This window comes from Gobius niger (assembly GCF_951799975.1).
Source record: "Gobius niger genome assembly, chromosome: 13".
Taxonomy (NCBI): Eukaryota; Metazoa; Chordata; class Actinopteri; order Gobiiformes; family Gobiidae; genus Gobius; species Gobius niger.
Genome location: NC_136864.1, coordinates 17,100,265 through 17,113,684, shown reverse-complemented (window position 1 = coordinate 17,113,684; position 13,420 = coordinate 17,100,265). Strand labels below are relative to the sequence as shown.

Genomic DNA, 13,420 nt, shown 5'->3' with positions numbered 1-13,420 from the left:
TGTGCCATACAGGGCTGTGATCCGCCTGGTAACAGTGAGGAGCAGGCCTAATAATTGTCCTCTCAGTGGTCCTCGAGGTGGACAGGCAGTGTGTCAGACGCTCATGCAGTGTCTCATACAAAAAGCCCACCTGGACTTTTTGGAACAGCGCTGGCCTTGAACTACATGATGCTTTTTGGGAGGGAAGAATACATTTATACAAAATTCTCTGTGTTGGAGAGTGATGGAGGTATAATCCAAAATGATTGCATCTACACAAGACCTGAGTGTGATTTTAATCAATTACTCCTTAAATACAAACCTGTCTCAAAAACATCATACTATTGTCTTGTCTCTGGACAGCCTTTACTGCGAAAACAGAGCTAAAAGAAGCAATGTTTTGACAGAAAGCAAAGTTCAGTGCTTGTGTTCGTTTACACGTGTAAGTGAGTAGAAGTGAGTATGAATATGTGAAATTAAGAGATGTTAGTGGTTCATAAAAAGACTTAAAGCTTTGTAGCATTAGTTATTCTTCCACCATATATGCCACACCTCATGGCCTTTCATGAACTCTTATGGGGTTTAGAAAGGGGCAGTCTTTTTTATGGATTAGAACAATGATGAGAGCATTACTCATCTGTCTAAAAAGCAATGTGCTGCAAGTGATGGATGTTTTACTGTTCTTTACCTTCAGGGACTACGGATGCAAACTAGCTATTTAGGTATAATCTGGTGCAGTACATTTCTATCTCTATGAGCCTGATGTCTTTGTACATTGTCCCTTAAATAAAGATTAAAGTAAGTACTTTTTACCAAGTAACCAAATGATATGTTTTAAAAACACATTTGTTTCATCAGCGTTTAGAGGGTATACAGTGGTAGGCACTTACAGTGGTTTTTCCCTAAATTTGTCATAAAATGTGGTCTGATCCTTATTAAAATCACAAGAATGAGTACACAGTGGCTTAAAATATACTGTGGACTGATTAACCCAAAGTTGAATAGTTCGAGAGGAACACACAATGTCATGTGTGGAGGACAAATGGAACAGCACACTAACATCAAAACCATATCCTCACTGTGAAGTATGGTGCAGGGAGAATCATGGTGTGGGCTGTTTTGTTGCCTCATGGCCTGGACAATGTGCTATCATCAATGGAAAAATGAATTCACAAGTGAAGTGAACCCCTTTAATAAGTAGCTGGCTGACTCTTCTTTTGCAGCAATAACTGCTTTTCTGTAGTTGAAGATTAGACACTCACAACAATCAGGATGAATCTTGGACCATTCCTCTTTACAAAACTGCTGCAGTTCAGTGAGATTCAGGCGGTGTACTCACTTATGCCTCCCTGTCCTGTGAATGTTTACATGTTACGGCCAATAAAAATATGATAAAATGTAAATGTTTGGGTGGTACAATTTAGGCAGAAATGTGAGAAAAAAGTGTACCCACTTTTTCCTCCCACTGTATATAAGAATATACAAGTGTCCCCAGGGGGAAAGTTTCCCATGCAAAATCATAGCCTATTGGACATCAAATCACATAATGCACCTGAAGAAGCTCATGTCAAAACGCATGCCTCCCTGACCACCAGGAAGCCCCGCTGGCGCACTGTTGTGGCAATACACATGATCGCTTTCGACGCATCCTAATGTAGACACCACTTTAGGCTACTCTCTGTCAGACAAATTATGAGCGTCAGCCTTTTCAGCTCGAAATATTACCAGGAACACGGCTAAACCTTACAAGTAAATCTGTGTCTCACCTTCTCCCTCCCTCGCTCGCTCGTCTTCCTCCTAACCGTGTAACAACATAAAACACTTGCCCCGCAGCACGCTCACTCCATTTGAACTCAGAACACGTAGCCTACAAGATATTCCACAGCGTCGAGCCGTTCATTGGGCAGGGCCCTATTTTTGGAGAGTGTATCAGTGCATAAAGCTCTAAATCTCTCCTGAAGTGTTATTAGGGGGAGGTGGCATGCAGTATGTAAAGAAATAAATGGCACACAGCATCTGGTTAAGGCTCATATCGAAGAGGGCTGCACCCAATGGAACTGGTCATGTTTAAAATGCAACTAGAGCATCGCACATTTTGCATTACATTACAGAGTGTATGAGTCAGTAAAACCAGGGCGCAATGTATCATGGGTAAAATGAAACTACAGTCAGTACAAAGGGGCATTTATATCACATGGGATTTCATAAACGGGGCTGTAGTCAGCAAGGGAATGCGAAATATATTACTTTTACTCTAAGAATGTGTTGAGTATTTCTGTATTTGTGTTTTAACCTTATAACCAGTGCTTATTTGTACCGCAATAGTTCAGAAGTGTTGGCCATATTTCATTAAAGGGGCTAGATGCAAGTTGGCCATTTTATACTCACTACTGCCACCTCAGGTCAAAGGTGTAACTGCACCTTATATATTAAGCTCGTGCATGATGGCACTTGTGACGTGCAGGATTTTAGCGGCAGTTGTGTTGAACATGTCTGGGCTCATTCTACACATTAGGACATTGCTGGAACATGTAAGGGGAGGAAATACATATATATTTTTTTTCATTTTTAGACTCTGTATAGTCCCTTCAATGCTGCTGATGAGGCTTCTTGGTTGAAGGGTGAAACGTCCCAACACTTTGACTAATACAGTACAGATGACGCCCCAAGAGCCTTTATGGATTTGGGGAATGGACCAAAATGGTTTCCAAAACACACTACACAATACAATTCCCATTAACGGCTTAACCCCCACCTGAACCCGAGCACATTTTCTCCAGTTTGGCTTCACCCAAAACCTAAAGGCGAACGCTTGAGAAAAGAGAAGTGAAAAAAAGAAATGAAAAGGCAACAAAAAAATGACACAAAAACGTGATGAAACTATGACAAAAAAGTATTGAAATAAAGCTATAAAAGAAATTACAAAGAAGCCACAAAAAGTCATATAAAAACGTGATGAAAATGAAACAAATATTTCTGGCTCGGCTCCCTAATATCCTGAAATTAGAATTGAAACTTTGGAATACGCAAGGAATGCCCCCTAGTTAGCCTATGATTGCTGCTTCGCTCGGGCGCATTACATACGTCACAAACCAAACGCTAGCGAAAATCAGATCCAATCGTTTCAAAGGAGTTCACCCCTCCCACCTTGTGAAGGTCCAGGGTATGGTAAAACCAGGCTACCTCTTAGCTGAAGCACCTTGAGTTGTGCTTGTGCATGAAGGGTGCTATATAAATAAAGTTTTGAGTAAATACAATTTTCCATCTCCGTTATGAATTATGTAGTCTTTCATCCTTCTGCCCATTCAACATTTTGAAACTGCCCAGCCTTTTACCTCCAGCTCTTACGGCGCACACTTCATCATCACGTTCACGAGCTTGTCGTCGGCGTAGTCAGTGATATTTCTCTCCGCGGCAGCTGCTTCAAGTTTAATGTTCACTTGTACTCCGTCTCTCTATATACGAGCCATTATCCTCTGGCAGCGAAACAAGTCTGAATTAGGCCCAGATTCGACATTGACTTGCTTAGAGACTTTAATGACTTTAGCATCATTGGGGCCCTTCCCCCTTTGGAGAAATGTGCCCTCATGAATTAGTGAGAGCGTGTGTGTGTGTGCGCGCGCACGGTTAGAAGCAGGCACTCGAATCACTGCCGCATTTATTTTTTCATTCTGCACGAGCCATTTAACTTCGCTCCTTTTACTTAATTTGCCATCTTTCTTTTTGATTTCTGTCCCCCACTTTGAGGAAGTTTTATCACCGGGAACGGTTCCAAATGCGGTAAAAAAGAAAAAAGAAAAAAAAAAAGGAATCGATTTATGCTTGGTGTAAAATAACCTCATTTTCAACAGCGTAATAGCTTTTGGTCGCAGCCTTATAAGCTCCGATGTAACACGTGTGCTAAATATACAGCCTTCATGACCTAGAACGGTAGTGAGCGCGGTGCCAGGAAACTGCTAAATCCTCCAAGGTGCTGGTGACCTTGATTTGCTACTATCTTTGCTTGTTGGAAATCCTGTGTTGTGGCTGACAAAGTTACAGACGACATGGATTTAGGTTTGTAGTTTCGGGGCTGTACGAGACAGTGCTTGCGGCTTGAATGCGCATAATCAAAACGCTACAAAAAAAGAGGTGATGCAGGAGTTAGAGGGGTCGACAGACGGGATCATCAGCGGCGGGATAAGGGAGGGGTTGCCGGTGCGAAGCCCAGAGGCTACAGACACAGATACATGTTCGCTGCCTCACCCGACATCCATCACTCCTGGGAGGGCCGAGGGGAGGATTGTGGGCAAGCATTGGAGCGAGATGATTCCCCTCAATAGGCGCCATTCAAGCAGTTTCGCCGCGGATCGGTTGCACCCACGGGAACCGGGGTGTGGGTGGACCCCTGGGCGCAACCTCCCACCTCTGCGTTCTGCCCGAATGCCCTCCAATAGAGCCTATCCGTGTATCATTTGTTTTAATAAATTGCCGGCTTTATCCAACTTCATTTTCAATCTTCAACCTCAATTTGATTCCAGACTTTGCCCACTGCCGCTAATTTACTATTCATTCTTCATTTCCTATTCCATAAATATTTATATCAGACCGGCCAACTCACACCAGCTCTGTCCAGCGATTTGTTGGACTCAGCTCGCACTTTCTACTCACCTCATGCTAAAAATTAGGAAAAGATATGCAAAAATGATAACGCTTTATAATAAGGGTACATGAATTCATGCATGATTTCATCATGACTTTAATAATTAATTCATTATGAATTCATGTGAGGTCATGGTGCTTCATGATGGAATACTCATGAATTAACACAGTTCATTCAGGCACTGAACGGAATGATAATGATTAATTCATCATGATCATGAATTCTTTGTTGTCATGACTTCATGAATGTGCCCCTTAAACTGAAGCGTTGCAGCTTTGAGAACTTAATAGATACAGAACCTGTTTTAGGATGAGCAATTACACACAGAAGCGAGCTTAAATCAACATTCAAGACTTTTTTAATGAATATTTATTTTTAGATACTTTTAAACATGAATATAAGCTTACAGCTGGTGTGCTCAACCAACATAATAACAATAATTATTAATAATAATAATGCATTGGATTTATGTAGAGCTGTTCTGGACACTCAAAGACACTTAACAATATATCATTCATTTACTTCAAACTCAGTGGTAGTAAACTACTGTTGTAGCCACAGCTGCCCTGGGGTAGACTGACAGAAGCGAGGGTCTGCCAAATTGCACCATCGGCCCTTCCGACCACCCCCACATGTTCACACTACATTCTCACAAGCAAGGTGGGTGAAGTGTCTTGCCCACGGACACAATGACTGTGCACATGTGGGAGCCTTGATCTGAACCCCCAACCTATTTGTTTATACAAGTTATCAAAGCTGCCCCTTCAGCCTAAGGGGCACATTCATCAGTCATGATCAACTTATCATCATCAGTTCATTTTTAGTTTATACAAAGTTTGGTCCTTGCCACCGTTTGTTTCTTCTGCACAAGATTTCACCATGATCATGATAAATTAATCATTAATGAGTTCATTGCCTGAATTCATCAATCATCATGAACTCACATGAAGTCATGATGAATTAATGCATGAATTATTATGAAGTAATGCCTGAATTCATGTAACCTTATTATAAATCGTTACTGCAAAGATAAATAAATACATAAATCAGATATAGAACTGGAACATGTTTGGATCGTTCAATTTATTTTGGCTCATTAATTCCTTAAATGGTAATTGGTTTTGTATCTAGTTTTTTACTATAGCATTTACTCTTTATTTGGTAAATCAGTTAAGTTTCAGTGAGACTAAAGTCTATTCCAACAGCTATGGGCCTTAAGTGGGGATCTGCATCTGGTCTAGTTTCCTGAGAACAGAGAACATTGTTTTGCTTATACTCACATTAAACCTTTTTTGGAGTGACAGTGGCTAGTGGTTATCCGGATTCAATATTAGCTGACCACCTCCGACTGGCACATACTATTGTTGTGTCTTTTTGCATGACACTTTGCGTTTTCCCGTATGTCAGTCGACCCCAGGACAACCATAAAAAATAGTCCTTTTCTGAACATATAAAGAAGCACTACTAAAACGTCCTCTTTACGTACATAAACGTCCTCTCGCTTTGTGCAGTTCAGATGTGGGTTTGAATATATTATGTTTATCTATAATTTCCTTTTTTCTCTTTCTCTCTTCCTGCTGCAGGTCAAGATCGGACGGAGACCGGGCTTATTAAGCGTTTCCGTGGAGATGGCGTGCGCTACAAGGCCAAGCTGATAGGGATGGATGAAGTGACGGCGGCGCGAGGAGACAAGCTGTGCCAGGACTCCATGATGAAACTCAAGGTGGGCATTTGAGAGTGTGCCTCTTCACATTCGGCCGGCTGCTTCACATTTGGTGATCAGTGAGTCAGAGTGGCCGTCCTCTGTCTGTGACTCAGCCAGGCCCAGCAAAAAAACTGACCGCTCGGAACAGGCCCAGTCCAGGCACATTACTGTGTATCAGTGGTGACAAAGCACCAGGAAGAGCAATGATGTAACAACAGTCAGTTTAGAAGTCAACAGGAGAAGCACCATCACCCTTTAATCTTATATCAGTATATTTCTATTCCCTTTCCTCTCTCAACTTTCTTTTGGGAGAAATGTCATTACATTTTGGTCTGTTATCAATCCATCGCCTGTCCTGAAGTAGCAGTGCTGCACCAGAATTGAATATAACAAGCCTATATAGCTATTTTGGTCCTGACTGACGTGCCTACATGTGACAACGAAGTCTCCACCAATAAAAACATGTTCTCCACTTGTGAGGAGACACTAGAAGCCATACATTTGTATTTCTATAAATGACCAACTCAAAAGTCAAGAAGCATATGACATTCTTACCCCTTCAGTCCAGTTTTTGTCTTGAATTTATGCGAGCGCTCTATGTGAGGGGTAAACTCAGGGCATTTTGGGAAGTGCCATGAAAAACAAATGGTAAATTACATAGCTGATACGCATCCCTCCAGGGCTGCAGCATAATAGTTGTTCCAAGACTAAATCTCTGGTTGACTTTCTTAAGATTAAATACATGCGGCTCAGTATAGGAAAATCATTTCTTCACTCCTGCTAAATGTCCATTAAAACATATTTTCCAACGTCTCCATGTGACATTTCAGCACTGCCCTCTATATGACTGCAGTCGTGTTCGGCCAGCAGCCAGTTACAGTCAATGGAGCAGTCAATATACAAACCTGCTATCATCTGGTCCGGGGATAGAGAGGGGACGGGATCTCTATTGAGCTGCCTCTTACAGCCTTGAGGACTAATCCCCCAAATGGAGAAGCCGATGCCTGATTGACAGCATCCATCGACTGCCCTCCTCTTTCCCCTCATTTTTATCTCTTCCTCATCTCCAATACTTCATGAGGCCTCTTCACGTCCAGCGTTTTGATAAATGTAATTCTACCTACACATGTGGCAGGGGCTTACAGGGGTTAACACCTTGGGGCCAGCACTGTGACGGTGTGGTTGGCAAACAATGACCCACTGCTGTTACTACAACAGGAAAGAAAAGACAACGTATTTGTGGCGAGTCTGTCCAGTCTGTCAGTGAAACTAACCTTGTTGTGAACATCTGCTGAGACTTACATTCGGCGTACGGGGTTGACACCGTGAGATGATTGATCACTTGTCAACAAACGCTGCGCTGCAATTTCATCAGGAACGTTCAGCACGCCAAGCATCTTCCTCCCATCTCAGTTGGCTCCTCTCGCGCGGGGGCTTTGTTCCCTGAAAGACATGTCAAGTGCACAGGTACCCCTCAGTTAAAGCGCCTTTTAAAATGTTAATTATCTAAGAGCGTCAAAGACAGAAAGCTGCTGACAATCCTGGGAAAAAACGGACTTCAAAAGCCAGGGTGGGTTGTTCAGTCAGCACTACGTGGAGTTGTCAGAGTGGCGTCTTGGTCGGTCAGCAAATATCACCTTTTACTTGTTAACTCAGGAGATGCAACAAGAGCAAAATGGAGCAGGAATAAAGTGATTCTGGTGGCAGTGAGGCTTCACAAAGCCCATTTAAAAGTACACTTTGTCCTATCGCAGCTTATGTAACAGCTGTCACACTCACCTGAACAGGGGGGAAGCTATGTTTGATGTTAAGCGCGCGTCCTTTCATCTCACGTGGGTTCTCTTATCTCTTCACAGGGAATGGCATCCTCGGCACGTTCCAAAGGGGAGCACAAGCAGAGAGTCTTCTTGACGATCTCCTTTGGGGGAATCAAGATATACTGTGAAAGATCGGGGGTGAGTTGGAACCTGTCTGGAGATAGTGGCTTTCCAGTTGCTGCTCTGTGCACTGCGGGACATTCAGAGGGCGGACACGTGCAAGGCTCAGTTCTCCGGAGCCATCTTATAAGATCAATTGATATATAACGCGGTTAATATATTACAAGAACTGATGAAGCAGAATTGGAACGAATTTGCACTAACGTAAACATAATTTCTGCATACTATTTCTCGCTTCAAGTTTGCCAATTTAATTTAAAACATTACAAAACAAAGCTGAATGTGTCCCGCGATAGCAGAAGCAGAACTAATTGATTTAATCTCCTCTGAGAAGTCTGCATTTTACAATTAATTTATCATTACTTTTTCATTGTTGTGTAAATATATAAATATATATGCCACACAACAGCACTCACTGAAGCGTGACAGATATGATCCCTGAAATGAACACGAGCTGAACCTAAAACCAGTCCCCTGTTTGCAATGAAATTAGATTTTTAAAAAAGGTTTAAAAACTGTGTAAGCCGCTGTACTCTGCTCCATCTTGATGCACATTGTCATAACTTTGTATAACATAACTATCTTGGAAAATACATTACAAATCAATACCCCGTTCCCGCACAAGGCTTTTGGGGAATAAATTCAGATTAGCAGCAGTTTTATTTCTTTCAGTATTTGCCAAAAGACATCCCAAACCTCAAATAACATAGCTAGGCTGACATGCTCTCGAGAGAACGTTTGCCCTTTAGCTCATAGAAATCGAAGTTGACAGCATTAAATTGTGAGTCTTAAATGTTTGACCCAGAGTAGAAACTACAGTAGACCAGGCTATGCTGCAGGACCTATACTTATGTGATGTTATGAGCCTGTCTATTTCCTCTTGTATCTGGGCCTCCTTCTCTCCCCCTGGCTGAATCAAAGCCTCCCTGCCCCATTACAACATGATAGAGAGGATCCGTCTTCCCCGTCCCGCGGCGGAGAGTTGGCAGAGTACCGGCCGCGCTGCTCATCAGCTATAGCACGTAATTAGCAGTCAGTTCCACCCCTTAATGATCATTTGTGCTAATGATAATCATGCACTGGCTGCTCCTCGGCCGCCCTCAGTGCAGCAGTCATCCTTATGCCGTAACATTTGTCCCATTGGCTCCTTCAAATTTTCAAATGAATGTTGAAAATATCATTCGCACAACCACATGACTGGACCAACATGCCACTCTCATATTGTATTGATTATCTAAAACTGATGCACTGAAATGAGCTTCAAACATCTGCCTTATTGAACATCACCAGCGACTTTAGCGGTAACGTTCGTGCTTCACAGCTGGAACATCTGCGTAGGTTTCCTCTGGGCACTCCGGTTTCCCCTACCACTAAAAACATGTACAATAGGTGAATCCTCCAGCCAGCTGATTCTGACCACCAGCCTGGCTCCACATCAGGAGATGAGTCCCTGCCGCTTCTTATGGGCCGTCCCAGCAGTGACCATTTCTTTTTTAGTTACTTTATCTGTTCTCTATGAAATCCATGATTTCACTGTGGAGCACGTCGGTGTGACGGTGTAAAATTTGTAAAAATTAGTAAAATTAGTAAAAATGTGGTTTATAATGCTGGTTTGGTGTATGCAGGGATGTGTCTGGGGGTGGCCAGGGCACATAGGCCACCCCAGAATCTGCTCGGCCTGTGCCACCCCACTGGAAGGGGCTAAAGCAGGGAGTACATTTGACAGAAAAGTTATTACCAATGGGGAAATGGTCATAAATGAGCACATTGTACATGTATTCATACAATCCCGAAATTCGCAGATAGAATTTGGATTAAACCTTTTACGATTTGCACTTGTTGTAAAAGCCACCGGGACCACCTCAGTGAACACATTTAGATACCCCTGAGTGTATAAAGACAACCTCAAAATTTAAAATCTCTTTCTACCTCCCATTTGATAGCCAAATGTGTCACCCACTGGTGATACTGCTTTATTGACTGATGATGCTACACTAAATTGCCTGTTGTGCCTTATACCCCGGTGACTTGGTTAGATCGCTTCAGCAGAGCAGTGTCAGTGTGAGCTGCAAAGAGAATGTTTCATGTAGAACAGATATGAAATAACTGCACCGGCCACTTGTCAATAATCTGAGGTCTTGCTAATATCTCTACTCACAATTTAAGGATTGTATCAGATGAAATACAAGTTAAAGCTCCTCCCCAGTGCTTCAGCTTTATCTGTGCTCGTAGCTGAGCAGCAGGAGAATGACAGCAAAATTAGTTTCTCTGTGTAGATGGGTTTAAGATGTTCCCCTTTGTTCCCTGCAGTGCCACATGTGTCAATCAAGCAGTCGGAGGGTAAATTCATCATGCAAAGTTGGCAGAATATTAATTGGTGCATAATAAGCATTAGCGTTTTCTACTGTAACCAGATTTTGAAGCTACATTTCAGCTAACCTCTCAAACTAAATGATCAGAAATGTTTTTATACAACCCACTCATCAGCCAGATTCATATCTTTCTAACAGAGAAGCAAATGATGCTTTGACTTTTCAAAGTCAAAGCATCATTTGTGTATTTAAGGCCCCTGAGATTCTTTTACATGTATATGCAAACACCACATGTATCTACCATACTTAGTAATAAATCTGACCAGTCTCCACACAAGGACTTTTACAGTATCAGTGGCTTGAAAACTAATTGCCTATAGTCAAACACAAAAATATTCCTTGAATCATTAGTTTACAGCCACAATACATTTCTATTAGAGCTCATGCTGACAAAACACATTATTTGAGAAAGACTCCTTATTGTTAGTGTTTTATAAAAAATGATTCTGAAAAAGGAATAAAAAGAAGCCCTTCATAATCCGTTCCAAATAATCCATCCCTGCACTGTATTCCCTGTTTCAGGTTTAATAATTGAGCTTATATCTGTGGTTTTAGGTTCTTTTGCATCACCATTCAGTCCACGAGATCAGCTACATTGCCAAGGACACAAGGGACCACCGTGCCTTTGGTTACGTGTGTGGGAAAGAGGGCCACCATCGGTTTGTTGCCATCAAGACCGCACAATCTGTGAGTTCCCATCTCAGACTAACCTATACGGCACTTTGTATGATGTCACTTGTGTGCAACACGCATGTCCATCATTCTCTTCTTCATGATTTCCTCCATATGCTTTTCCTTCTTCCCTTTAGGCCGAGCCTCTCATCATTGACCTGCGTGACCTCTTTACCCTGATATATGACATTAAACAGCGCGAGGAGCTGGAGAAGAAGGCACAGAAGGACAAGCAATGTGAGCAGGCTGTGTATCAGGTAAGCTTTATGGTACTGTATTTAATAAAAGCTTTCAAATTAGCTTTCAAATGATCTCTAAGGAGTGATACATATTTACAACAAGTGTAAAGCAATATCATGAATAAAAGAATAACTTGATTATCAAAGAGGTTTTGCCTGACAAAGAAAACTTGTGTCGTTGAACTGTGCAGACCATCCTGGAGGATGAAGTGGACGACCCTGTTTACCAGGTAGGCCATGGACGCACTGACTACATTATGCCTAATACAATGCCTTCTGTTGATATCACTCATGTATTAGGCTGTTTTGCCGCTAAAGATGCTATGTGGAACATTTAGAGCTTAAGTACATTAATGTCATATTCTGTAGCTCACAATACTCAACTCTCTACAACTAATGTCTTATGTAAAGAATAGTGACACATTGTTCCAAATAGGATCTTTAAAAACAATGTCAGGTCATGTGACTTGCTTAAATTAATGAATCATGATGTTTCTCCATGTCAGTAATATTCTATACCATCTTAGTGGACCGTTTTGTTCAACCATCCAACCACCATTTGCCAGTGCAGTGTTGTAAAACCATATTTTTGAGTTGATCTGTGTCTATGTTCCCTCCAGTGATTTATCCCTGACTGGTTGTACCCTGCCTTTCCTGATGAACTTGTGTTTTGTTCCTATGTGTTTGCTCTCACTGAATACAGACAACACTAACTCTTACTCCGAATGCTTTGTTCAGTGGTTATGACCACTTTGTAACTCTATTTGCATTAAGTCATTCATCTGCAGTTTTCAGTTCTTTTAATGTTGGTTGACAAAACTCTAAACTGTGACCAGGATATTTATTTTAGATCCAGATCGGAAACTGTTTCACACAGTGGATCTCAAATAAATATTCTGATCTTCGGGTTTACTTTTTATTTTGTATTTTTTTTTCAAAGAGGTGGAGCATCACATCGCTGATGTTTAAGGTAGACCTCAAGCTTGAATCTCATTGCCTTGAACTACTGCCTGACCTATTATACTTGTGCTCTTTCCTCTCTCCCACCTCAACCCCGCCCCGACTACATTTCCCATGATCCATCTTGTTTGTGCTTTTGTTTCTTCCCGTTACATTGTTTTATTTTAATAACATGGTTTCTACCCCCTCTGCCCCTCTTCATTATTGCCATCACTTGTGTTTTGTAGTACATAGTGTTTGAGGCTGGACATGAGCCGCTGCGTGGCCCTCAGTCAGAGGAGAGCGTTTATCAGGTACAAGACAAGACTTAAACCTCCCCTTCACTCTTCCTGTCTCTCTTTTACAAGGTGTGGCTTAAAAAGAAATAGGTTTTCTCTATGACAAAATCTTTGAAGTTCAGGACAGAAATACTGAGAAATATAAAATAAAATAATATAAATATACACAAAAGAAATCAAATCAAATATTATTCCTAAAATCAGAACTACGGCATGTTTGTAATTGCAGATTGCATTAATCTCAATGAGTGGTAAAATAGAGCCAACTGATCCTATAGTGTGTGTGACATCTTGCCTATGTGTAGCAGTAGCTGTGGTGGAAGTAGCACAAGAGTATAGTGCTTGCACAGTAGTTGTAGTGATGCTGGAAACACTACCAGCAATACGAACAGTAATAGAAATTCTCATAGGGTGTTATAGCGGTGGTAGTGGACATTTTTGGCATGCTCACATTGATAATAGCATTGATTATATAATTACAGGAGTTGAAGTATGAGTAGCAATAGGTAGTAGTGGTTTCTATGAAATGGGTGGAAAAATGTCCTAGATACTGTCTTTAAAGTGAAAGCAGCAAAACTCCTCTGACAACGTCAAGGTCAGTTGTACAGACGGTAGACTGGGCTCTTCTCTGATATA

General features: G+C 41.7%; 1 protein-coding gene across 2 annotated transcripts in view; it reads left to right on the top strand.

Annotated features, from left to right (window-relative positions):
• dab1b (DAB adaptor protein 1b) overlaps positions 1–13,420 on the top strand; it is a 40,318-nt gene that overhangs the window by 21,437 nt on the left and 5,461 nt on the right. The window contains exons 3-8 of one of the 2 annotated variants that reach the window (XM_079568638.1): positions 6,205–6,344; positions 8,183–8,281; positions 11,191–11,322; positions 11,445–11,564; positions 11,738–11,776; positions 12,734–12,799. In XM_079568638.1, coding sequence (XP_079424764.1) covers positions 6,205–6,344; positions 8,183–8,281; positions 11,191–11,322; positions 11,445–11,564; positions 11,738–11,776; positions 12,734–12,799 — 596 coding nt within the window. The remainder of the gene's footprint in view (positions 1–6,204; positions 6,345–8,182; positions 8,282–11,190; positions 11,323–11,444; positions 11,565–11,737; positions 11,777–12,733; positions 12,800–13,420) is intronic. The other variant, XM_079568639.1, reaches the window with a different exon arrangement.